General features: G+C 45.1%; 1 protein-coding gene across 4 annotated transcripts; it reads right to left on the reverse strand.

Annotated features, from left to right (window-relative positions):
* GCNT4 (glucosaminyl (N-acetyl) transferase 4) lies at positions 1-25,487 on the reverse strand. Of its 4 annotated transcripts, none has more exons than XM_019482475.2 (4): positions 25,358-25,487; positions 19,944-20,171; positions 13,467-13,711; positions 1-3,268 (listed from the first exon to the last, which is right to left on the reverse strand). In XM_019482475.2, the coding sequence occupies exon 4, from the start codon at positions 3,265-3,267 to the stop codon at positions 1,900-1,902; it is 1,368 nt and encodes a 455-aa protein (XP_019338020.1). In that variant the 5' UTR covers position 3,268; positions 13,467-13,711; positions 19,944-20,171; positions 25,358-25,487; the 3' UTR covers positions 1-1,899. The 4 variants fall into 4 exon arrangements, with proteins under 4 accessions (XP_019338020.1, XP_019338030.1, XP_014449844.1 ...); XM_019482485.2 differs by lacking the exon at positions 25,358-25,487 and adding an exon at positions 24,788-25,305 and having other exon boundaries at positions 13,467-13,708; XM_014594358.3 differs by lacking the exon at positions 25,358-25,487 and adding an exon at positions 24,788-25,305.
* Between the last annotated feature and the right edge of the window lie 1,778 nt (positions 25,488-27,265).

The raw sequence follows: 27,265 nt of genomic DNA on the forward strand, positions 1-27,265 counted from the left end.
TTAAAAAAACAAAACAAAACCCTGTTTATTTGCAAAACAGAACATCAAGGAAAGACCTGATTTGTGTATTTCAAAGAGTTCACAAATAGTTTTGATAGAAAGCAGATAGTGCAGATTATCATTTTAACCACAATACACTTTTCATTCATTGATCTCAAGGTGCTTTACAACAGGAGTTGACCATCACTTTTACCATTTTATAGATAGATCAGTTGAAACAGAAGTTAAATGGGTTGTCTGAGGCCACAAAGCAATTTAGTGTTAGATTTGGAAACAGTGCCCAGGACAGTGCCACTAGAGACCAGCCCACAGCTGCCCCGAAGTACTTAAGATGAGACTGAAATCCTCACTGAAATTATAAACATACTTAATCCCATCCTTTTCCAAAACACTTTTCCCTGAATATTGGGGAACTTGGGTAGTCCTGTTCCTATTCTTTAAATGGAACAACAAGAGAGGGTCTGTTATCGGAGCAATTTGTATGCTGATAAACACAAAAGCCTAGATCCTCAAAGGCATCATTAGGAATAGGAGTCAGGTGCCTAAATACCTGTGGGCATCTGGGCCAAAAGCCATGCTTATGTTGGGCACTGTTAACCAAGAACACAAGGCTTGGTGGGTAGCATATCCAGACCCCACAGGACTCCCTCTGTGAAAGGGGATGAGAGGGTTAGTGGTATCAGCATAGGACACCCCTACATCATCATGTCTCCTGGCCTCCAATGTAGAAAGCAAAGCTAAGACAAAGGGAACAGCTAGGGCTCCTTCATGCCCCTCAATTCCTGGCTGCCACAATAACCTGAAGTGACAGTGACCTGGTGTAGGATCAGAGAAACTCAGAGACATTGCAAAGCCACCTCTGCATAGGCTACTCTTGAGCTATGCTGGAAGCTCCTCAGCTCCAGATCTGGTTCTGGGGTCATGGCTTCTTTTTATCACATTGTAATATAACACAAAACTGCCAAATGCTAATTAGAATAGCATGCGTGATACCTACTGTACCTACATATATTTAGCATACCGGCTCAAAAGAGTGTCTCATTGAACTACATGGCTTGGATTTTGCAGTAGGATGCTTCTACTTGGAGATGAAAACAGAATGAGAACAAAACATTTACTGGCACTGATTTCTGTTTTGTGGAGCTCTGAAAGAAGGCGAATGCGTACAAGCCTCAAAGAATTTGTATTCCTGCCTCTATCAACCATCACAATGTTTACAGAAATGGAAAAGTGTAAGAAAGCACATTAGCAGAGAGGAAACCAAAAATATAGAAACAGATAGATGCACAGGAGAATGAGTGGTAAGGTACCAAAATCTCTCTTCTTTATATTTTCCAAACACATTCACCTTGCAAAGATCCTTGGTATCTGCCACTGATGGGGAACTATGGGCTTGTTGACCCATGGGCTTGGTACTACAGTTGCCATACTTCAGCATTATTTCATTTTTGTTCTGAAGTTGGGCATTTCATTCCCATTTCTTAAGCTAGCAGACATTGAGGTCTTCCTTCCTCTGTTTCAAGAATTAAAAAGGGGAGGGGGAAGAGCTTGTGGCAAAATAGTCTGGAATTTTCATAAGAATTATACAGGCAAACTTGATCTAAAGCATTCAATTGCCACAGATGGTGTCACATCCCCTTAGTATCTGATCTTTATAAAGATCACCTTGAAATCTACAATGGACAGAGTGTTATTATGGCATATTATAAAATGATTCTTCAGAGACATAACATATAATTTAACAGCTGGGACATGGCTTTCCATAACCTTGCACTTTGTGCAGTCGATTCCCGCCCCAAGACAGTGTGAGCGTTCTCACTGGGGCTAGCATCTGTACAAGGTCAAGGCAGTAGGAGCTCCAGGCCCAGGACGCTATTGTCTGTAGAATGCCCCACACTGCTATTGTGGGACTTTTACAGAACTTCTGTGTATGAAGGAATCTTCAGAAGACAAATCAACCCAATCCTTCTGTCGTTCTGCCAATTTTTCTGCCAAGCATTTTATTAAAACAGGGTCCACTCTGGAGTCAAATTTATTGGCAAACCAATGTCCAGAATTTAGAAGCCATCTTAACTCTGCAGCTCCGTAGATGCACACACTGCGAAGGTGGGTACCAGTACATGGAGGATACAAATGGTCTTCAAGATAGTTCCATTTCACCAACCGAGTCTTGCTTTGAAGGTCTGTTATATCCTGAGCAGACCTTGACATTTCTCCAGGAATTCCAGGTATACGTACAAGAGTGGCCCAGAAATGTTCATCTGGAGAATAAGTGTCCTTTGACCATTCAAAAAAATCTCTAACCAGAGAATTCTCAAAGGTAAATTGGATAAATGCTTGACTTAACACAAAATAGGCACTGCCTACAAAAACCTCAATATTATGAGGTGGAGGATCCTTAGAAATGTTAGTTTTTACAGGCATCTGCATGTATTCATAAGGCACTTTCTGAAGGTCATGATGATAAATAAATCGTTCCTTTTTGCTGCTACTTGGCTTTGTGGTTTCAAGCATATTTGCCCCATTGAGTTTCCTCAATTCAGAGACCAATTCAAAATTTGATCTCAAAGGAAAGTCTTGACCACACAAGTTAATAACATACTTCCATGGAACTGAAGACATCATCAAGTCAGACAAACAATTAAAATCTGCTTGGAGCCTAGAGATGTGTGCATATTCTACTGTTTCCAATTTTGATGCAATGAAAATGTTGGGGAAGCACTTAGCTAGATTGTCCATAGCAGATTTGAAATTATCAGATGACTTTTGGTCATAATGAATACAGTAAACATTTTGATGACTGTATATTGTGTGTATGAGCCTTTCAACCATTACTGCTTCTTTGTGAACAACCAAAGAATAAGCTAATGGGAAATTTTCCTCCTCAGGTGAAACAGGCTTTAGGTAGTATCCTCTTAGAGTGCGATATACCTGACAGTCACTGGTTATCGCTATAATATCTTCATCTTCTAAATCAATTATATCTTTTCTTCTTACCTCTAAACTCTTGCCAATTTCACTGGGTTCTTGTTCATATATAGAAGAACAGTTTATTGTATATTGGGTGCTGTTCCTGAGATAGGAATACTTGTTTCTAACATAAGATGAAGTGCTTAAAAAGTGTTCAACTAAATAAATGCCTTTGTGTGGAAATAAGAGTTTTTCAACATTCAGGAGTTTCATCAGTGCAAGGAGCCATCCCATTAGAAACAGAACTAAGATCTTCAGCCTCGTGGGATATTTGCAGGAACACTTACACCTCTTCATTCTGTAGGAAAATAAAGGTATCACAACATATTCATCATGAAAGGGGGACATTAAACACAAAGCACACTGATCTGGCTACAACTTAAAAACAATCATATCAGGACAGGGTATTATAAATGCTTTAATGTTTTCTTATATTTAAACACAGCTATTAGTAACAACATAATTTGCTGCTAACTAGTTCATTTATGGGCAGATGTTAATTCAGTGCCAACTTTTGCCACCCTAATTTGTACCAAGTAATTCCTTTCTCTAAATTAGCTCAGTGAAGGCAATGATGTGTTTTGCACAGTAAGATACTATTCAGCCCAAGACATGGTGTCAGGATCACACTGTTCATTTTCTAGCCCTCTGTCATTTCCATCTACCACTTGTGGTGCATCAGTCCCTGCTACTGCAGAAGGGCAAATTTCATCTCTCTTGGCAGAGCAGGCAGAGGGCATTCATTTAGCTTCTTAGCTAAAATTCCATTGAATTAAAAAGGAGCAGAATTGGATCTCTCCATTAGTTTTTCTTCAGGCCCCTCAATTAATAGTGTATATTAGCAGTATTTAAAATATTACTAAAAAAAATGTTCTACTTTGAGAATACTGAAGGTGAGTGGGTGTTTTGAAAACTGGAGTGTGGTGCCAGGGCAGGGAAGGCATCTTGCTATAACCCCAGAGGCATAAATTTGAACCCTGAGTCACTTATGCCAAAGACTGGCCCTAATCAACTCCATTGTAAATTGTTCCTGGATAATTTGAGTGTGGAGTTAACAGCACTGCTGCTAGTCATGTTACTCCCCTGTATGCTCTTGGCTAGAGAAACTGGCATGCCAGTTCTCTGGGTTGTTAGAGTGAGAATAGTCTGACTTACTTTAAAAATCAGACAAACATTCTCATTGCTTGTAGGCTGACCCATGCTGGTGTTACCAGAGAGAAGGAGAAGGGAAGGAGTATCCCCCCTCCCATTACATCCTATACTGATGTCAGCCAAACTTGAAGTTCCTAAGTGTAAAAGCAGCTCCTGGCTGGTACTGCTAACTGCTTCAAAATGAGTGGGGTTAAGATGGGGCAATGGACTTGCCAACATACTCCTTTGAAGAGCTATAGTAGTAGGCAATACTGTGCCTTTCCTATTTCTTCCATCCCTCACTGGATGATGCAGTTCTGGCCTTTTGCTGCAAAGGCACAGTTGAGGTCTCTGTTGTGCAATACTGTATTCAATATCAGCTCTCTATAACAACTTCCAAACTGGAGCTTTACTGCAATGAAAGAAAAGCACAATGATCCTTTTTTCCATGTCTCTCTGCTTTTATCAGCAGGGTGTGAAGAACATCATGGCTATTACTGGATCAAAATGAGAGCAGACCCTGTATCCAGGTGCAGCTTTAGTTGGAACAGTATTTTCCCCCTTAAGGAACTACTCATGAATAGAACAGCCTTCAAAGTACTCTTTCTGAAAGGAGCTTTCTTTAGTAGTGTGTGGCTGTGTGTTTAGCAGCAAAGGAAAAATTGGCCAGCTTTGCTAGCTTATGTTCATATGTCTTACTGAGACTGAAACTTTGGAAATGCAGTCAGCAAAGGATACACGTGCAAACATCAGGGGCCACACCTGTGGCAACTGTACAGAAGGAGTATTATCCATTTCACATTTTGTGAGACTGCTGTAAGATCAGGATAGGACTAGCTTTGGAACAGGTTGGCAGATGCAATATAACTTCACAGTCACTTGAAATGAAATCTGATGATTCTTCTACACTGTTTGGCTTCTGGAGAATGAGAGACAGCCACTGTAGCTGTCTCTATACTGCCTATTCCCAGCCCTCCTTTAGTTAGGAGTCAGCTAGAGGATGGAGGCTGGGAAACATACATGGCACAGAATCATATAAACTGGGGCGGAAGGAAAGTCAGGGGGGTCATATAGTCCAACACTCTGCTCAAAGCAGGAGCATCCCTATCTAAAGCACCCCAATCAATTTTGTCCAGCCTTTGCTTTAAAATGTCCAATGATGGAGCTTCCACAAGTTAAGTTAGTGGTGATCAACCTTTTGGCCCCATGGGCAAGAAGAATGGTATGGGACCAGCTCATGAGGCAGATCAGATACCATACACTGGGATCAGGCCCTGGGGCCCCACATTACCCTGGTGCCCTGCACCACACCCACCCAGTCCTGCACACTGGGATTGGGCCCTGCACTGCCCTGCGTGCTCTATCCAATGTACAGAGCCACAGCTTATGGGGCTCCCCACAGATCTATGGGAAGCCCACCAGGCCAGATGGCAAGGCACTGGGGGCTAGATCTGGCCTGCAAGCTATGGGTTAAGTACCCTTGCTCCAGGCTAACTTCCCATGTCTTGCATGGCAACACTCCTGGTAAAACATCACAGCATGCTATTGCTATTATGATTTTGTTTGTTTTTATCCAACAACATCACACAGCTGACTCATAATCAACTTATGGTCACTATAACCCCACATCCTTTTTTGCAGTATGCAGTCTAGCAAATCATTACAATCCGTATTTGTGTACTTAATTGTTTCATCCTAAGTGCAGTACTTGGCATCTGTCCTTACTGGATTTCATCCTACTTATTTTAAGCCTATTCCCCAATTTATCAAAGTTATTTTGAATCCTGATCCTAACCTCCAAACTGGAACTCCAGTCTTTCCTTGTATGTCTCAACCCTGACCATGCCTTAAATACAAATGTTTAGGTAATACCATCTCCCAGACACTGAGCTATTTACTATTGTTCAAGTATATTTAGCCAATCAGTTATACACTGGTTTTCTGTCATTCACAGAGCCCATCACCTTGTCAAACAATGAAATCAGGTTATTGTGGACCAAATCTACAAGTTCTGCTACACACCTATCCCCTCAATCAAAGCTGTATTCAAAGACATCATAAGCATCATAAAAGGTCCATATCAGGGTTGGCACTAACAATGTCTGTGAATATTGAAGCATTCTCAGCCATTAAGCAAGAAATTATTGCCTAACTGTATGCTGATAACGATTGCCAAGTACTATGACTTCAAGAAACACACTGAGGGACAAATGATAACTGCCCCCAGATATCAGGGATGCAGTTCGCCATTTAGAGATCGCATGAAAAATATGGCAGTGAAATCTTCGTTAAACCTCACCTCATCATCAACACAACAGTTATGACTGATGATAATACTGATATGATATAACAACTGTGGAATTTATATCATATCAGTCTACAACCACTGAAAAAACCTTTAACTAGACAAGTCCATCTAACCTTAGCCATCATAAAAATCAATTGCACCTCATCCATGATCCAACGCTTCCCAATTATTTTAACTGAAGACACTGAAAAAGGAGCTACCAAATAAACAACACACCATTCAAATCAAGAGAAAAGACAACCAGGAGGTTCATTGCTTTGGGACACATTTTACCACAGCTGAATTAACAACTGCAATAAATACTCTTAAAGCAAAGCTGCTGGCTTTAACTATATTTGTACAGAATAAATAAAATGCTTCCGATCAAGGACAAGGGCCCAACAGGGTCAGCAAGCATATATTTTAGCACTCCTAAATTGGTGAAAGATCCCTCAGATCCAAAGAATGTCAAACCTACATCTTTACTATTTCATCTTTTCAAATCTATGTATGCCTTATCTTAAACCATCTGCCTGTGGTTGTTGAAGAACATTTAATCCCCAAGCAAGCTGGTTTCTACCCAGGAAAATCATGAAGTAGTCTAGTATTACACATCCTGAAGCACATTGAAAATTATTCCAAAAAAGGAATGGTCACTAGTGCGGTATTCAGCAGCTTACAACACTTTCCAGCACTGGATGTTCCTTGCAAAACTATATATGACAAAAGATTACCAACTACTATAAATAACATGATTCTTGCTAGAAAATTGAAGTTGAATCATGCAAGAAGTGATGCCAATGGTGAAAACAAAGGAATAGCCTACCTGAAGGGAGTGTACTTGCACCCATACTATTTGACATCTACACCAATGATCGATCGATTCAACCAGGCATGAGAAGTTTTATTTATGCAGATGATTTGTGTACCACCACCCAAATTAAGCGTCAGTGCTCAATGGGTTGTCGGACTATTACACCTAAGATCAACTACATGTCAACCCGAATAAAACACAGGTTAGTCTCCTCCACCTTCAGAACTAAGATATTAGTAAGCAACTCAACCCAACATGGAATGGAATAACTTTGCCAACTGCCCAAACCCTATCTATTTGGGAGTGACACTAGACCCAAATGCTCTTGCATAAACTACATGTAGAAGAGATGAAGTTTACAGTTCATTCCCAGAATAACATATTAAAGAAGCATATCAACTCTAAATAGGAGGCCAACCCAACAACATTATAAACTACTGTGTTTGCACTTTGTTATTCAGCAGTTGAACACACATGCCTAGTCTGGGAAAGTTTGGTGCATACAAAGAAGCTAGACACTGTTATACAAGAGTTGCAGGTGCATTTCTGGATGTGTTAAACCAGCAAATATCAATAGTCTCTATCTGCCTGCCAGAATTATCCCACCAGACAACAGGTGAGCAGTAGCAAGCAAAACAGAACATACCCAGCAGACTGAAGACAAGATGCACTCACTACATGCCCACATTGAGGCTCCCAGCAAACTGAAATCATAGAAATTTCCTCTCTCCTATGTAGTCACTGGATAAAAAGCCAACAGCCCCATGAGTAGAAGGTAGCAATCATGACCAGGAAGGATAACCCAAGAGGGAGTTAGGAAAACTGCCAAATCCCTGCCTGCACAAAGCTTGATTGGCCAACATGGAATAGCTTGAACCGCCTCCAAACAGGGGTCAGTAACACTAAAAGGCAACATGCAACTGTGGGGATACTTCAACAATGCAAATGTTTGAATGTGACGGAAACTTTCAGACTACAGAACATCTGCTAGCCTACTAATGTATAAGGGAACCATGCACCAATGAGGACCTCACTAAGACTACAGATCAAACAATAATATATGCCTATTTCTGGACCCAAATTTGAACATGGCAACAGGATACGAGAAGAAGAATCAGGTTAGCTAAGCATAACTATATTGGCTGTTACTTGCTACCCTTTAATCCTCTACGTCAGTGGTATTCAACCTTTCTGGCATGCTCCAGATGAGTGGGGCACGGCCAGTCCATAGGATGGATCCAGTGTGTGGGACCAGGTCCATGGGCCACATCCAGTGTACAGACTGACCCCACATGCAAGATCAAACCGCACCTATTGAGTCTGGTTGTGGACCATCCCCACGTGCCAGCCCAATCCTGCATATAGGGACATGTCATCCAGCCTGTGGGGCTCTCCATAGGTCCAGAAATCTGGCAATTGGGGAGCAGTGACAGTGTTAATTTTTTACAGGTGCACTGATACATTGGTCCAATATCAGATCAGCACCGATATAAAGAAAATTGACTATATTGGAAATCGGCTTTTTTTGCCTGATGCGGCCAATAATGTGGCCTATAAATGCCTTATGCATGAAGCCAGGAGCACAGCCCGGCAGCTTGGAGAGCTGCGTCCAGCTGGTAAATTGGAAAATCTGTTGTGCTGGAAGGGGAGGGGGAAGGGAAAAAGGCATGGGGGTGCAGATCAAGGCCCCTGTGGTGAGGAAGGGAATGGGGCTGGGGCAGGGTGGGGCACAGGACAGAGCTATGGCTCACTGGCGGGGGCAGGGGGAGACAGCTCCCGGCACTGCGTGCACCTTGGGAGGGCATGGGGGGCATGTGCCCCCAGGTCTGCACAGGTTGGGGTGAGTGCTGCTGCAGGCTGGGGCCAGGGCTGCACCAGCCTCTTCCCAGCAGGGGCTGGGCCAGACAGTGGTGGTGCTGGGAGGGGGTTACAGAGCCTGCAGCCACCCCAAAGTTCACTGTAGCCCCCCCAAGCCCCATCCCACTGCCACTGCCACCCGCCCCAAGCACAGCACAGCCCAGCCCAGCCCCCACTGGGAAGAGCCTGGTGCAGCCCCCGGCCCCAGCCCACAGTGGCAGCCCACCCCACCCAACATGCAGATCCAGGGGGGCACATGCCTTCTCCCTCAGGATACATGTAGCGGTGGGAGCCACCCCCCATGCCCCCAGGATGGCTCATCCCATGCCTTGCCCCCTGCCCCGCCCTGGCTGGGCAGCACCTGCCCCAGCCCCTGCCCCACTCCCTCTCTCACAGCAGAGGCCTAGATCTGCCCCCCCTCCCCTCCTCCAATGCCCCTTCCACCACAGACTGACCAGCCGATAGCTGTCAGGTTGCAAATCAGAAATAGGATCAGTACCAGCCAATCTGCCTCCTTAAAAATTAGCTATCAGTATCAGCCCAGAAAATCTCTATTGGTGCACCCCCTATTCACAAGGCGTACACAGCCATCGCAATTAATACTGCCACTGCTTCCCTGCTGCCAAATTTCTGGATTCATGGGAAGCCCCACAGGCCAGGTGACTCAGCTCCACAAGCCAGATTCAGCCCATGGACCTAACTTTGAGTACTACTGCTCTAGGTGCTTAGAAATGGAATCCTTGCTGATTATGGAAAATAATCTTTTGCACTGACCACCTGTAATAACCTGGGCACTCCTTGATCTTTTGTTTTAAGAATGACCACTATATTGGCCCTTCTTCTTGTCATCTGGGATCTCACATGACTTCCATGAATTCTCCAAGATAATAGCCAATGGGCAAGCAATTTCTTCAGCCAGTTCTTTGCATAGTCTAGGATGACACTCATTCAGACCTGCTAATCTGAAAACATCCAGTTTGTCTAAATAATCTCTAACTTGTTCTTCCCCAACTCCAAGCTGATAATTTCCTCTCCTATCCTTGCTGTACCTGTGCTTATCATCTAACCATCTACCTTTTCTTGTGAACACTTAAAAAAAAAAATTAATTAAGTGCTTCAACACCATCTGCTTTAGATTGCCTTCCCCATTCAGGAAGGGACCTATACTTACCTTGGTCTTCCTCTTACTTCTAACATACTTATAGAATGCTCCTACACTCATGTTAAGTAATATGGCCAAGTTTTCATTTTTCAGGAGATTCATTTTTAAGTGTCACATCAGTCTCACAGGGCTTCCTTGGTTGCATTCTCCAGGCATGCTGCACTTGCTTAAGTCAAAAGAATCCTGTGAGCCTCAACTGATAAGTGGTTCCAAGAGCATGAGTAACACTAGTGGAGTAGAGGGGGAAGCCTGACCAGACTTATTTGCAGGATTTCGTCGTTGCTAAGAACTGACAGCCTTTTTTCTTTGACTTCATGAACAAGCTCGAGGCTTATTAACAACAAAACAGAGAAACCAGAACTCTGTCTCCAGTGGCTCTGTTATGCAAAGCCAAGACTTGCTTTACCTCGTGTTCAAGCTCCACTCCACACAAAGTCTAAGACAAAGTTTTTCTTTTGCCCAACCCGCTTCAGGACAGAAAATGCTGCAGACCCATTCCTCCTTAACAGGAAATAAGAGGGCCTGTCACACAGTATGACATGGTTCCTGCTACCCTAACCTAGCCTGTCTACCTGCCCAAGGGCCAATACGCTCACTCCTCAAAAGGAGCCTCAATCCAAGACCTGTACATCTGACCCAAGATTTTCCTAGATGCTCAGAAACAATGAGCAACTAGTGCTTCTCTCAGGCAAACTAACCAATGCTTTTTCTCACACAAGCAATCTTCACTTCCCTTCTTTGCTTCCTCCTTCAAAAATGCAATAGCATGGAGGATGATGAGGAAAAAACTCACTCAAAATCTTTGGTCCTAGCCAATCACCTTCAAACAGCAAATCTCCTGTTCCCAAGCAAACTAATAGACTATCTAGGGATATGCCAATGCCATGCTCATCCAATTTATGCTAATATCCCAGATGTGACCATCTGAATTCATGCCAGTACACAGGACAGAAATCATTTTAATGGCACTGACGGTGAATCTCCTGCTGTAAACAGATAATGGGGAGACATCCATTCACATCCTTCTGAATGTGTCTGTAATATTCAGCACAGATGACCTCAACACAGAGCTGGATCCAGGTGGCAGGATCCAAGGTTATATGCTCAAGTGATTTAAGTCCTTCATGGGCAACGGGGTGGCAAGGGAAGAGAGACATCCAAGAACAGTAATGGCAAACTCTGCCACTACCACTCAACCCTGCTCTTATGGAGTCCCTCAGGATCAATTCTTTCTCCAGTCCTGTGCCACATCTAAATGTAGCCACTAGGTAAACCAGGAAAATGATATGGACTCAGGTGTCAGCAACAGTGCTTTACTTGTGGTAGGTTAGGGTGTTATGTCTTGTGGATGCGTCAGGGTTGACTGTGTAGTTTTGCTAATAGGTTAGACAATGGATTTTTATAGGATGGTTTGGATGGGAATGATTCTGCCTCATACAGAAAGTTAAGATTAGATGACCTCTGGAGGTCCCTTCCAGCCTTACTTCTCTATGATTTATGAACACACAGATATCACACAGTTCTATTGATCCTTCTCCTAACACTGCCACCGAGGTGATTTGGTGCTGCACATGCAAAGATGTTAGGCCCGAAGGAGGTTATGCCTAAAGGCAGTGAAAAGCACTTTGAAGAAGCTGCAGCCAAAATGAAATCTCCTTTGAATGATGGTATGCACTCACAACAGGTCAACTCAGTATGTAGGTTAGGAGTGCTCTTGAATTTCTAATGGCCACTACACTCACATGAGTAGCTAATCATTCCCAGATAATGATTTATACCACTTTGGCCAGAAGAAACTATATCATCCACTAAGGTGGTACAATGGCCTCTGTTATACATGCCTTTGTCTTATCATGTGGACTACAGGAGTGCTGTGTGCCTGAGCTTGATACCATCTACCCTTTAAGAAACTCCAGCTAGAACAGAGCATTGCAGTACATCAAAACAACAGTAAATCAAACCTTTTCCCTGCTCTCTTGGCTTCCTATAGAACTCTCAATTTAGTCCAAGGCCTCATGCCTCATTCCCAAGGCACTCAATGGCCCAGGAACAACATATCTATAAGATAAAGCTTTTAGCTAAAGACTATGGTCAACATTTTGATTCCTCAAGCATGATAGAGCTCTCTGCCTCACAAATAAATCTTGTCTCTGCAGGAGACAGGGCTTCCTTAAGGATGGTAAAATGAATTTCCACAGGGCGTAAGGACCATCACCACTTTCTGCTTCAAGTGCAAGGGGTATTTCTATTACTGCCTGCCTTTCATAAACAGCAATATGAACATTTAAAATATATAATCCAACTGAAACACAACACTCCATTGCCCCCACAAATCTCTCTGCGGCAAGAGGATGCGAGAGAGAGAGCCACATATGACAGATGTCAGTTATGTCACTTACTGGGAAGTGCTCAGACATTACAGTAATTCAGGCTGTATAAAAACCTATGAAGAGCAGAAATTCTCCATTTGTTTATGTAATCCAAACTCTGGCTGCTACTAAAAACTAATTCTAGATGTTTACACTTTTCCTCTAGTTGAGATCAATTTCCCATAGATGTTATTGTGTGTGCAGGGCCAAAGTTTCTTTTTCTTATGTAGTATTCCTATAGGAGGAAGAGAGGTAAGACATTACTATCCTGCCTGCTTAATGAAGACTCAGTTGTTTGGGTCCTGCAAAGTTTACCTGCAAAACGAGTCTCCAAGGGCTCTCTACAGGCTTATTGCATCTTGTAATCCTCACTATTCTTCACAGGCTGTTCAACTTGTAAATTAAGGTTGTCTAAGTTAGAGAGGAGACTTGCTAACAGTAGGCAAAGTAATGCCTGGTTCTGAAAAAATAAGTTGGGTGCTCCTATTTGCTTTTCCCCACAATACAAAAACAAGTTTAATTCAAAGAAACTGATTAGCCTCAACTACCAGATTGCCTAAGGGAAACACTTCTTACACAAGACTATCTCAGAAGGTATCAGAGAGGCCAGGAGTTCAAGATTCAAAAAACGATTAGACGTTTACCTAGGTAATGACGTCTACCTGACTCATCAGGACTATTTTACTAAACTAAAGATTAACAAAGCAATACAGTGTTGAAACCCCACTGAGAGATACAATGTCTCTCACCCAGAGTACTAACTTACTGGCCAGTCAAAACAAAGAAAAAGCACAGCACAATGTCAACAGAAATCTGTCCTTCAGATTCTCATGGAGAAAAGTGCTAAATAAAAGCATAAACAAAACAAAAACTCACCTGAGTCACAGTCCTTCAAATATAGCACAATGTGCCCAACTCAGCCAGCTGCACAAACTTCTCCAAATATGTTTTTGTGGTGGTCACACAGGTTACATCACAGTCAGGGAAATGATCCTCCATGATCTTTCAGAGAGATTCTCTGCACTCTAATCTCTCCCTTTCTATTCAGAGTCAGTATCAGAGCACCATCCTCCCTCCTCTTTCCACTGTGGAAGACCCTTCCTGGATCCAGGTCTCTGCTGCTGGAAGGAGTTCAGAGAGGGAAGGCCACAGAAATTCATCATCCCTTTTAGCAACCTGAGCCTACAGTCATTTTTCCTGTGGCTGCCCTCCTTGTTGGCAAACCATTACCTTCTGACCCTTCCCTTTAAATGAGGCTTTAAATGAAATTATGTGGGTAACAATGGGTAAGAGGTTTTAAAGGTCAAGAACCATTTACCCATTATCCAGCAGGGGGGGCATAGTTCCTTTGTGTAGATTCCTCCCAGGTCTATACAGATCTCACCTGATCCACACATCCTAGGGGACAGCCCCTTGCATTCTTCTACGGGGTGCTCAGCACTAGCCCTTGACAGACCTAGTTGACTCATCTCCTTCCACACCTGAAGAGTGTGAATAATTATGCTAGTAGCTGTGTTTGCATTCTTGCTTCCTCTAGTTGCCATTTGCAAGAGCTACCAGACTTATTGACATCACAGTACAAAGTCTATAGAATAATCAAATTCAGGGCAATGTTTTATCTGACACATGCATATCTGCAGCTTGTGAGAGCTGTCTAAAGGCCAGAGTGTTCAATTTGTGGCTCTCAAGGCACTAAACCATAGCTCTTGGAGAAGACTGTGTTCTTCTGAAAATGTGAAATGAACAAAAACTGTATTTATCTAGAAATTCACAGGTGTGTTCCCACACAAGCAGGCACTTCCTTCTGATTCCTGAGGTAGCAATGGGGAGAAGTAGGTCATATTAGGAGCACAGGCCAGAGGAGAAGGAAAAAGTGATGGTGATTGCTCTCAGCTGGAAAACAGCATATCAACTACAAATTTGTTCCTTCCCTGGATTAGTGAGCCATTTCTTTCAGAAGCCCTCCCTTCTCCTTGGCAGAGAACTCATATGTGGCCATTCAAAACTCTAGAAAAAAGTCAGTTTCCCCAAATGGGAAATGGCCAGTTTCCGAAGTGTTGATTTAAAGTAAGAGCAAAACTATTCAATCTAATTTTTCAAGTAAAGTAACTAGCTTTTTTTTACATCTGGGTTGTACATTCAGGATGTTTAGTCATCATACCCAAAAGCCCACAAGGAGACAATAACCAGAGAAAACACTTAGTGAAAGTCCGGGCAGGTTTGTTCTGATGCTGCTTGCTAACTTCTAGGGTTTTTTTGTTCACATCACATGGATTAGGAACAGTCTGTGTAAAAGAAAAGGAGGACCAGGCCCAGAATATTGGGAGCACCTGGGATCAGTGTTGAGGTGCAATGGTAGAGCAATGTAGGGAAGCTGGCAAAGCAACAGTCCGCAATATAAATGGAGCTAGATAATATAACCCTAATTTGTAAGAACAACGTGACATATTCACACACATTAATGCTCTAGCAATTGTTTTCTTCCCTTCCATCCTGTCAGTCTTTCCTGCACAAAACAGAGCTTGAATTCAGAGGGTGTAGAAAGAGAAAAGCAAAATCCAGGAACTACCTCCTTCATGTACAATCTACATTACTTCTGGTTTACTGCATGTTTGATACCAGCAGTGCGGAAGTCTCATTGCACTTGGCAGCTGTGCATATGGATGATGTAACTGTTTTTTTTGGTGCCATGCCAGATTGACAGCTGGTTGCTGTAACTCCTATTTGAAATCCTCTCTATCCACACATCCAGAGTTGTATTTTATTCAGAGTGGTTATTCTGACCAGCAGGGAGCAGCTTGGACTGCTGGCTACTGCATAAGCTTTAACTCTTGGAAAACCTGAGCCACCAGCAATGGCAAAGTCTCCCTTCTCTGCTGTATCGGAAATGCATATGTGTCTCTTTTATGATATTAATGTGGTGCCATGCAGCTTTAAGTTTGCCTTTGAAAAGTCAATGAATACACAAGACCCAACTGCCATGTCCATTGGGAAAGAAGGAGAAATTGACGGTATGGGTTTGGTCTCAAAAGAAAGAACTGCCCCCTGCCAACACATCATTTTTCCTCCTTTCTAGAAGCCCTTCTGTGAATGAACTGGAAGAACTGGTGTGATACGAGTCAACTGCCCCTTTTTCTGTGAAGAGATAGGGTCAGAAGTTGAGGAAAAAAGTAAAGACACTGGAACTGAATCTAACTGCAGCAAGGACAATGGCAACAATTTGTTTAGAAAATGCCTAACACACTTTGCTACTATTACAATCTAATTATATAATGCAAATCTATTTATCTTTTAAAATGTAAACAACTATGCCTAATCCCCCCAGGAAAGGAAAAGTACCTTTCTTACTTTTTTCCCTGTTTAACCTTGAGTTGCTCAGTACAAATCTACTCCCCAAACAGTGCAAACTTGGTCAACTTGTTTCCTTTAACAACACTTCAGGATTGTTTTGTTTTTTTTTCTTTCTGCTCCATGTAAGTCAAGCTATTTGATAGGACTTTGGGGGGATGAGAATATGTTCATAAGAAGGACTGGAGGGAGGGAGTTGGTGATGTGCTTTTCCATTTTCTCTTTAACTGTTTGATGGAGGGAACTGAGAGAAGCTTTTATCTCTACTTGCTGTTGGTGGTGGAGTTAATTTATTTGCAGGTTAATAGTTGCTGCTGCTGGGTTGTTATTGTCATTGAAAGTTTAATGTAATACTTTCATAGGAATATTATTAATGGTGCTAAATCTAAATCAATAATTACTGTATTTACTTGCATCTAAGACAAGATTTTTCCCCCAAGCACTGTGGAAGAAAAAACCCCTTATCTTTGATTCAAGTTCTTCCGGTGTTGACTCTGGGCTTGGAGCCATAGCTGGAGCTAAGCCATCACTGGGTTCAGGCCAGGTTGACTCCTGAAGTGGGGAAGGGAGTTTACAGCAGGGGAAGCACAACGGAAACTGTGCGGTAGGGATGAGCATTGAATGGGGCAGACCATGCAACCTGCCCTCTGTCCTACTGCCTGCCCCCGCTACAGCCACTAGCCCACTGCAACCCGCCCCAATTAACTTCAGCTCCTGCTGTGGTCCTTACTGACTTGGTCCAGCACTGCCACTGCTCCTTCTGCCCAACTGACTTAGTCTATAAGATGCAAGTTCATCCTGGTTTCTGCTTGACTTCAGACTAGTGGGGCTAACTACTTCTGTCTCTGTCACCAAAGATGGTACCATATCTGACTTGCAATGCACATATTTATTTGCCTTTTCCAACATGTGCCCATAGTTAACAGTTATACTTGTCTATATGTTCTTTAAAACTTGCAGACTGCTCTTTTCCAGCCATCTTACATACTTAAATGGCTTATATTTCTATGCTCCTGACAATTTTAATGTCTTTATCTGTATAGCACCCCAGTAAAATAGGCAGGCAGTTTTATTCCCATTTTTAGATGGAGGAACTAGAGCACAAAGAAACTGAAGTGACTTGTGCAAAATCAGCCAGGAAGTCTGTGGGAATGACTTTAGGTCTTCTGTGGCTACATACTAACCACTGGGCATCTAAGTTCTCCGGCAAATTCAAGGAGCCCTGACTACCTGTTTGATCAGTAGGGGCAATGCCCAAGATTCTACAGGCAATCCTTTTCCCTTTGTCCATCCTAAACCACTATGTTGTGCAAAGTGGGGGTTCAGAACCCAGTAGGAGCAGGGAAATATCTCAAGGACCTAAGGGTAAGTGAAAAGATAGCTAATGGGCAAAATTATCCACTCTAGTTGATTAAAAAATTAAGTATCTAAATCCATATTTGGACTCTTAATGAAACAATCTGGCTTTCAAGCACCTCTGTCTTCTGTTGGCTTTGTTAAGAAATGGACAATGTTTGGTAATTGGACCCCAAGCAAGACTGAAGAGAAGGAGTCAGGTATGAGATACTAGGCTAGTGTTCAGTACCAGAGGTTAGTAAAAATAGGATGCCTTGCCAAGGCTAATGAACCAGAGATGAGAAGCCAGAAAGTAAACTAGAGTCAGAAGCCAGACCCAGGGCGCCTAGAGACAACCCACACTCAGAAGCCAAGAATCAGAGCAAGTGTGGGGAAACAAGCTGATACATAGGATGGAAGCACATTGTGTTATGCAGCAGAGATCAGCTGCTAGGACAGTTCCTTAAGTGGGGAGCCATAGCCAATCAGGCTGGCTGAGCAGTAGCCAGCTGGAATTCAGCTGGGTCAGCTAGCTTGTTCAGAGGTGGCACTGGGACTTAACCTTGCAGACTTCAACATATCACAAAAGGTGTGAATCAAGCCAATGTGGGAAGGTTAGTACATAACTCTGATACATGAATAAATGTAGTCAAAACTAAGTATCTGCAGAGGGAATTTGAAAGAGAGGATGAAAGTTTCCTTCTAAGCGGAATGGGAAGCAGGGAAGCCTTGCACTGCACTTCATCAAAGCAGTGAGTTTACTGTCAATATAAAGCACCTCACATTACTATTGCCTGCCTTCCGACTAATACAACTAAACACATCTCTGCACATTACTACTGCGTTCCTTATGGACTTCCTTGTCTGAACTACAGCTGAAGATGAGATCCCTTAAGTCAGGGGTGTCCAACCTTTTTGAATGATCACGAACTTTTTATCACCCAGTGGGCCAGCGAGCCATATTCAAAGACCTCACAGGAAGTGGTATCACATCAGGAAGTAATGTCACGTGACCTTTGACACCAATGAAGTTGCAGGAAGTGACAATGAAATGGGTCTAAATAACCAGTTTAAAACTCTCCCTCTATAGCATCCACATATGCCACTGTTTGGGACAGGATACTGAGCCAGATGGACCATGGGGCTGACCAAGCATGGCACTTTTTATGCTCTTATGTTCAGCAGCTCTTACTCTTACGTTCTTTGGCTGAGCTTCCAAACTATGGCTGAGATTTGCAAAAAGGGGTAAATAGGCATGTTACAAAGTTTTCATAAAAGATTTGGAGCCCTCTAAATCCCATTCATTTTAATGGAAGTTGGCCTTTTGACTCAGCTTTGACAATCTCAGCCCAAGGTGCCAACCAAATAGGTCAAAATATATTTTGCATTTCTATGCAGTGCATCTATGTGGGGCTCTCCAAGCATTTTACAAACATGAAATGAACCTCAGGATGAGCCCAGCCAGAGAAGCAGGGGCTCAGCTGCACTTTCCCCCTACCTGCGCTGGTCAGTCCCAAGCGGCACACAGCTCTGCCGCCACTTCTGCTGGCTGGTGCTGACCCAGGCGGGTCTGTCCCATCTGGAGCAGCATGCAGCTGAAGCTAGCTTCCCACGTGCTACTGGGGATGGGAGGAGCCCGGCCGGGTTAGGACCAGCCAGCAGAAGCAGCAGCGGAGCTATGTGCCGCTCGAGACTGACGGGTGCAGGCAGGGGGAAAATGCAGCTGAGCCCCTGCAGCTCCAGCCGGCCTCATCCCATCCTGAGTGGCATATGGCTCCACCACCGCTTCTGCTGGCTGGTGCCGACCCAGCCGGGCTCCTCCCATTCCCAGTAGCATGTGGGAAGCCAGCTTCAGCTGCATGCCGCTTTTCCTGGCTGGTGCTGACCCGGCTGGGTCCATCCCATCTGGAGCAGCATGCGGCTGAAGCCGGCTTCCCATGAGCTGCTGGGGATGGGAGGAGCCTGGCCGGGTCTGCACCGGCCAGCAGAAGCAGTGGCTGAGCCGTGTGCCGCTCAGGACGGGATTATCCCGGCCAGAGCCACAGGGGCTTAGCTGCATTTTTCCCCTGCCTGCACCGGTCAGTCCCGAGCGGCACATAGCTCTGCCGCCGCTTCTGCTGGCCGGTGCTGACTTGGCCAGCCTCCTCCCACCCCAGCAGCACGTGGGAATCCAGCTTCAGCTTCGTGCTGCTCTGGATGGGACAGACCTGCCCAGGTTGGCACCAGCCAGCAGAAGCAGCGGTGGAGCCGTGTGCTGCTCGGGACTGACCAGCGCAGGTAGGGGGAAAGTGCAGCTAAGCCCCTGCTGCTCCGGCTGGGCTCATCCTGTCCCTAGTGGCACGTGGCTACTCCTCTTCCGACACGCACCACCTCAGCAACATCAAGCTGACGTGGTGTGTGTGGGAACCTTGTCCCTTCCCTAGCCCTTCAGCAGCCATTAGGAAGCTGCTGAGGGGCCGGGGAAGGGACAAGGGTAGGAACAAAAGTAAACAGTGTTTCCCGTCACAGCACCGCAGGACACAGAAAACGGCTTGACGGGCCGCATGGCAGCCCACGGGCCGTATGTTGGATAAGCATGCCTTAAGTCAATTAATCCTCATGCATTAGAACCCTCACCACTCTAGGCTGTATTTGTTGAAATAGTAGCATTGCTTATGTACCTAGACCTACCTTTGGGAATTTGTCTTATCTTCTTTCCTCTGCAATGTGCTTTAGAATGTTTTGCTGGAGAAATGTCACAAAACTGTAATGGACTGACTGGTTGCATAAGGGCAGTTCTTCTCCTCCATCCCCTTGGTGCCCACAATGTAGAGTTCCAAGAAAAAAGTATCTACTTTAACTATGTTTCAATCGAGTATGAAAGTGTGCATATGTGAAAAGCAGAGGGAACATTCCTGCCTGCAACGATAAAAAAAGGATTAAAGATATTAATTAAAAAGTAAAGTAGACCTGGAAGTTTTGCGCAATAAGCCTATCTCCTTATTCTATTGACTTATATTTTGTTTGTAATTTAAATAGCCTTGTTTCAGGATTTCAGTGTAGAAAATCCTCTGCTATCCAATCTTGGCACAAGTAGTATGAAATTGCCTGCTCCCTTTAGCTAGCAGCATCTTCTAAGTTAGTGAGGGACAACTTTATTTGGCATGTGTGCCACAAATTAAGCCCCATGGCTTCCTCAAGTGCCACTCCGATCCCCTGTCCTTGCCCGATCTGCTGCTGTGCTTTCTGCTCCCTCCCTTGTGCTTCCCACCCAATCTGCAGTTGTGCTTCCTGTCCATTCTGCTGTTGCAATGCCTGCCTTTCCCTGATTTGCTGTGTGCCACAACACAAGTGGCATAAGAAGCCTCTGTACACGAGTTAATCACCCCTGTTCTAAGTAATTACAATGACCTAATATTGACATCTACCCAGATTTTCTCCTGCTATAAGGAAAATGTTCAAAAAGAACATTTGAAATCTGAAAAATTATCTGAGCCTTATTGTTCAAATATGCTGTGTGATACTTAGCACAATAAGCTGGCTCACGATATGCAGTGTCACTCATTTTCTTGTTACCTTCCATAATCTATAACCATATCTACTCCTGGTGTTACTGAACTGGTGCACCACTATGTAGCAAACTTGAAGAACAACACTGGGCCCAAATCCCTATTCAAACACACGTGTATAAAGCAGAGTAATTCACTTGCATGGAGTTCCACCAGTATGAAGTTTAAGTCAGAAGAAAATTTGGCCTTTTTTACTTCAAATCAGTCCCTAGAACAAGCTAAGACAGATTCTGCTCAGCTGTGCAGTTTTTAACATGTGGATTCTTATGTAAAAATGAAAATATTTCAACCTCAGAGGCACTGGCATGCTCAGTAAGGTAGTGAAGCTTCTGCAAAGCCATACAAGATACAGTATATCCAACACAATGGAGTCCTGATTCAGGAGCAGGTCTCCTGTGTACAGTGAGGCTAAGCCTATTCTAAGTTAGCTGACTATCCCAGTTACAGTGGAGTTGCATCTTACGCGGGGGTTAGGTTTGAAAGTCAGCGTGTAAGGCGAAAATCATATATAGTCAAAATTACCCTTTAAAATCCCAGATTGCTGTTTCTTCAGTTGAGCACCAGATGAAGTAGTTGGCTTGCGTTTAGGGGCCATGTTGTATGAAAAATACCCATCTTTAAACACTAGAATCACACTCAGAGATGCTCACACTATGAGAGGCGGGAACTCATTGAGTGGAATGGCGGGCGGAATTGCCTGAACTATTTGTTATTTTTCTCTTTTTTTTTTTGCCGAGTGCGTATAGTTGAATTTGAATAAGTTAAATGTGTGTATGATGCGACTCCACTGTATTTACTTTTAATATCTATTTTTAGATGATAAACTCCTTGTTGCAAGGAGGTCTTGGTATTTTTTTATATGGTGCCCAGAAGGTCATTGGTCAAATATTCAAAAGCATATAACTAGCTTTGGCACCTAATTCCCATTGGTTTCCAATAAGAATTAATTATTAAGTCACTCAAATGTATATTATAAATATTCTCCACATATTTTAAAAAATAATCAGTACTTAAAATTTCTCATCTCTAATTTCTGGTTCACTCTTTCTCTCCAAGGAAAAGAGGCTTAATTATACTCCCAGATCAAAAGGAACCACTTTTTCTCTCCCCTTCTCACCTTCTGAAAGGTCAGAGATCCTCAAATGGGGAACGGGTAGACACATATCATTACACGACAGAATCTGCAAACCAGCCAACAAAGCTTGAAGCCAGATTAATTTTTCCCCAAGTCCCTCTCTGTGAGTGCATCTACACATGCACTTTAATTCACAGTAGCCTATTTTACCGTGCATTAAAGCATCACATAAAAAATATGCTATCATGCTAATGTGCTGTAAAATAGGCTACTGCACATTAAGCATCTCTTAAAAACCATGCACACTCATTACTGTGCATTAAGGCAGTCTAATACGCATTTGTTTAGTACCTCAAATTGGAGGTACTAAATTTAATGTGCCTTAGGAAAAGCACCTTAATGTTTGTGTAGCTGCGCCCCGTGTTCTGGAATTCTCATTCATACAGGGCACCAGGAACCACTAACAAAGAAAGGCCAGAAACCATGGGCACCTATACATGTGCAGCAAGGCTGCCCCAACATGCTGTAATTACAGCATGTTGGAGCAGACTTGATTAATCTACTCTACTGGAGTATGGGAATTACCATGCTCCAGCTGACTCCAGCGTCATATGCATCAGCATCCCCACACTGAAAAATGGAGGCAGGGGCACTTTAACTAAAGCTTGTTCAATGAGTTTTAAAGTGCTGCTGCCACCATTTTTCAATGCAGGGACACTGATACACGTGACGCTCCAGGCACTTTAATCAGAGCAGGTCTCAGAGCCACTCTAATTAAAGGTCCCCCTCCCCACCTCTGTAGCATGTGTATGTTCCATGGTTCCAGTAAAGCCACCACATTACCTAAAATTTTAAAGTTGCTTATGGACCAGAAGAGCAGGATGAGAGCTCAGGGCCAGTGCACAGAGAGCCTGAGCCCCAGATACCTTAGCATATAGTCTGGAGACTTTTGTATGTTTTGCAGAAAGCCCAACTCCAGCCCTGGATCAGTTTAGGAAGAATTCAGTGGACCAGATTCTCAGCTGAGGTAAACTGTGGTAACAGGAATTAATTCAGTGGGAACTGCCAATTTATGAAAGGTAAGGACCCAGTGTATTGCAAGAAACGTCTTAGTTCTCCTCCTTAAGACTCCACCCATTAACTTCTTTGTGGAATAGGTCATCATCAGGCCCACAGTACAGAAAGGAGCAGTTGTACCTATTAACTCTTCTTTTTAGGGGGAATTTTTTTTGTTTAATAAACTGATACCTGACAGAAAACCCTACTAGGAAAACCGTTCTTGAGTTTAACAAGAATCAATGCAACTAGGCACTACTATGGATTAAAAAATACCCTTTCACTGTTGGAGAGCTGCAATCTAATGGCAAGTCAATAAAAATAAACCAGGAAGCTAACTACTAACTAGTTAGTAACTATGTACTATGTAACTATGTACATAGTAACCGTGGCTCTTGTTACACAACCACATACAAAACTGCCATGATTAACAGTTGTTACTCAATGCAGACCAGGGGCTGTAGCACCAGGGTACACAGGACAGGTGTTGGCAGAATATCTAGGAAGTGAGGTGAATGACTCTCTACAGCTGTAATCCCCTACTAGTAAAACTATTCAACAGGCATCTTCATCTTCTAAGTCATAAAATCCTCTCACATTAATTAGAAAAAAGTGCCTGATACTCCCTTAGGAATCTCCAGCAATACACTACTGAAAACAGCATTGAGTCTCCAACTCAGAGGAAAACTATTGCTATATTTCACCTATTAAGTGGGATAAAACCTAAGGCTTTGGATTCAGCAGTTCCTCTCCTCTTCCTTTATCCTGTATGAGACAGGAGTAACTTCAGCTAAGTCAGTGTGATGAAAACAGGGGTAAAAGATTGGAATAAACTGGGAAGAGCTATTTAAATTTGAATGGGAATGAGCTCTTTTCCCCTGTGGATTCCTGGTTGTCTTTATTATACTAGGGGACAAATGAGGCTTGCTGGAGCCGAGGTACAGTGAAGTAGTAAAAGGCAAAGGCGTAATCCCATCCCCACAAACTACCTGTGGCAGCACTGTGAGCACCTTCCCCAGATGAGCACCTACAATGACAACCACCTTCATCTACTGAAATCCCAGGCCTGCCCCACGCAGCTGTCTATGGTGAACTCCTCTTCCTGGGGACCGTGTGCCTGTGGGTGCACAGGGGCCTAGGTGAGGAAGGAAATGTGGTGGCTTGTCACCATGCTTCTTCAGGTTCCTTCTCCAGATGGGCAGCTATAATGACAACTGCCTTCATCCCCCTGAGTCAGACCTGATGCAATGGAGTGCCTGCTTTGGGGGCCTCATCCCCCTTGCAGAGGACTGTTGTGGCAGCCTGACTCATGCTGCTCATGCCTCTCCCTGCACCCACTTCCCTGTGGTGGAGGGCAGGCAGGGTATGAAAGGCAGGGTTAGCTGCAGTGCCCCATCTGGGGCCCCTGGGGGACCGGGACCGTCCTGTGCGGCTGTCTGCTAACACAGCCGCCTGCGTGTGCCCGAGCAAGGAAGGAAGCAGGCTGGGTGGCCCCCAAGCTTCTCAGGGCACCTTCTTCAGAGGGGCAGCTACAGTGCGGCCGGCAGGTCTCTGTGCCTTGGGGGCACTTTTCTGGGCGCCTGTGCCCCGGTTCGCACAAACTTTCCGCGCAGGGCGAGGCGCCCCTGCCTCAGGCTCGCAGCCCCGGCTCCTGTCCCGGGCCAGGAGCTTCCCAGCGGCAGCTCCCCCGCCCCGCTTCCCGGATCGCCCCGACCCTGCCCCGCCTCGCTCGTCCCTCCGCGGACGCCTGGGGCCGGGCTCTGCGCCGGGGCAGCCCCCGCCGCTCCCAGTACAGCCGGGCGGGGCCACACGGCGCTGGGACCCCGGGTACTTACAGGCGGCGGCGCCGGCGGGTTCGCGTGCCGGCGGGAGCGGAGTGAGCGGGATGAGGGCGAGCTGCTCCCTGCGCCGGGCGGGGGCCCGTGACGTGGAGGCGGCCGGGCGGGCCGGAGGGAGGGAGCGGCCCCGGCCGCCCACCTGCACCCCTGCGTGTCCCGCCGCCGCGCGGGGAGGCGGCCCCGTCCCTGACACGGGGGCCGGGCCGGGCCAGGCTGACCGGGTGTCCGCTGCCCCAGGAGGCGCGGGGCGGAGCAGGGGGCTCTTGCACCGGGGCAAGAGCGTGTGCCCGGGCGCGGGGCGGGGCAGGGCAGGGCAGGGCGGGGGGGCCAGGCGGGCCCGTCCCGCGAGCCGCGTCCCCTCCACGCTGCATCTGCCGCCAGCTGCCGAGGTCGCTGCAGGCGGGACGGCCGCGCCGCGGGGCTGCCTGCAGGGAGAGGGCAGCGCCTCCCGCTTCTCTTCTTCCTCTTTCGCGGCTTTGAGCTGCGGAGGAGCTGCCCGCTCGCACGTGGGGGGACCGGCATCTCCGCGCCCCGACCCCGCCTCTCCTCCCGCGACCCCCCGGTTACCTGCCCGGGAAGCGCACTGCAAAATGAAATGCACTTCAGTGCTGCGAGCTAGGGCGGCCAGATCCTGCCCGTGGGGCCGAGCCGGCACCGGGGCTAGCGCGGGAGGCACCCCCGCCCACGTGGAGGGGACGCTGGACAGCCCAGCTGCACCCGCGGGGTGTGGCTTGGCCCGGCAAGGGGCGTGGTTACGGGGCGGGGCCCAGCTGCGATTGCAGGGGTCGAGGCTGGGGCATATTCGTGGCCCAGCTCACCACCATGGGCCAGATGGGTTGGCTCCGCGGCCCTGAGGTTGAGCACCCCTGATCTTAACTTGTAAAAGACCAAAATCCACTGGGATTCCTAGGCTGGGGATAGAACGTAGGGTCCCACTTCCTTCCCGTGTCTTTACTATTTATTCTTTCTTTTCCGGTGGCTGTTCCCTCTCCCACCTCGGTGTGTTCTCTCACCTGCCCCTCCTGTCCCTTTTCTTTTCCTTGGAAATAAAAGTAAGCATCCCCCTGTCTCCTCACCGTGCATCCTGTATTTTTGTCTCCTTTGAAATTCACTTTCCCGCCCTTGTGATGTTTTTCCTTCAAACCACTCGTTCTAACATCGTCTCTTAGGATCAGATTTTTAATGGTGCTTAATTACTTATAGGTCTAAAGATGATGGTGGGCTCCAAGTCGGACTTCCATAGCAGGCTCTAAGTTGGACTTCCATAGCATCCTAAATACTTTTGAAAATCGCACTAGAGCCCCTTCAGCACCTTTAGGCACCCAAGTACCTTTGTACATCTGACCCTTCCTCCCGTGCATGTGTCCTACTTGCTCTGTTCTGTTCTTGCTGAGTAAGATTCACTCCAGTGCAGAGAGTGAGAGCACCACTTCATAGATGTGCCTCTTCCCAGTGTCCTGCAATAGGGTGAACTTAACTGTTGTGGTTTTTTAAAATCTGATCCATTGTCTTCTGTGACAGCCAGAACCAGAGGGATTAATAAGCAATAATATGTGCTTCTTGGAGGCATTTGGTATTTTGCCTAAATAGGTAATATTAGTTAATATAAGCTTGTAGGTTTGTAAACTGCAAATGTAACTTGTCAGTCATAAATTTAACCAAACTGATAAATTAACTGTTCATGGAACTGACTGGGCCCCATAGGCAAAGCTGTAGCTGTGAGATTAGCTGGCCTAACCGTTTTTTGCTCAGGGTTCAGCCTTAGCAATAAAAAATGGATCTAACTGCTAGGCACAACCAACACATTCCAGGAAAGCATATTCAAATGAAGCCTAAAAGGGTTTGGGATTTAGGCGGAGCAATGTCAATTTCAAACCTAAAGGTGCTGCATCATAATTTGCTTATTGAATAAACCCGAGTTTGGGTAGTAACCTTTTATGATAATTTTAACACCTTTCAATCCCATAGGGTAACACCTATAGGGCAATATTGTGAGTAGCCCTGAGGCCAACAGATTAACATAAGATTAGGTATAAAAAACACATGCATCAGGTAACCAGCAGGAAGGAGGGAACAGAACGGTCATTTCTGTCCCACGCCCGGACCCCAGACTCCCGATGTGAGTGAGGATTGGATCCTGAGCAAGGGACCTTCCCCGGTAATCCCTCTGACAGCGTCGATCATCAGGGACACCTGACTTCACTGAAATCACTTGGCGCGCACCTGGCATTGAGGAACTATCGATAAGTTGCCAACCCATGTCTGTCTATTTGTTGTTTTGAATAGCCCACTGTGGCTAATACCCTCGCAGTGCCCAGTTGGCCTTTGACAGATTGATTTATCTATCTGTTATTATTATCTGTTGTTATTATTTACTATTAGCTCTTTTATACTGCCTTATCTGCTTATCACATTTATCTTTCTGTTAACTGTTGTGTGTGTGTGTAAGCTATAATAAATTTGCCTTTATTCCAC

The sequence above is a fragment of the Alligator mississippiensis genome, chromosome 3, assembly GCF_030867095.1.
Source record: "Alligator mississippiensis isolate rAllMis1 chromosome 3, rAllMis1, whole genome shotgun sequence".
Taxonomy (NCBI): Eukaryota; Metazoa; Chordata; order Crocodylia; family Alligatoridae; genus Alligator; species Alligator mississippiensis.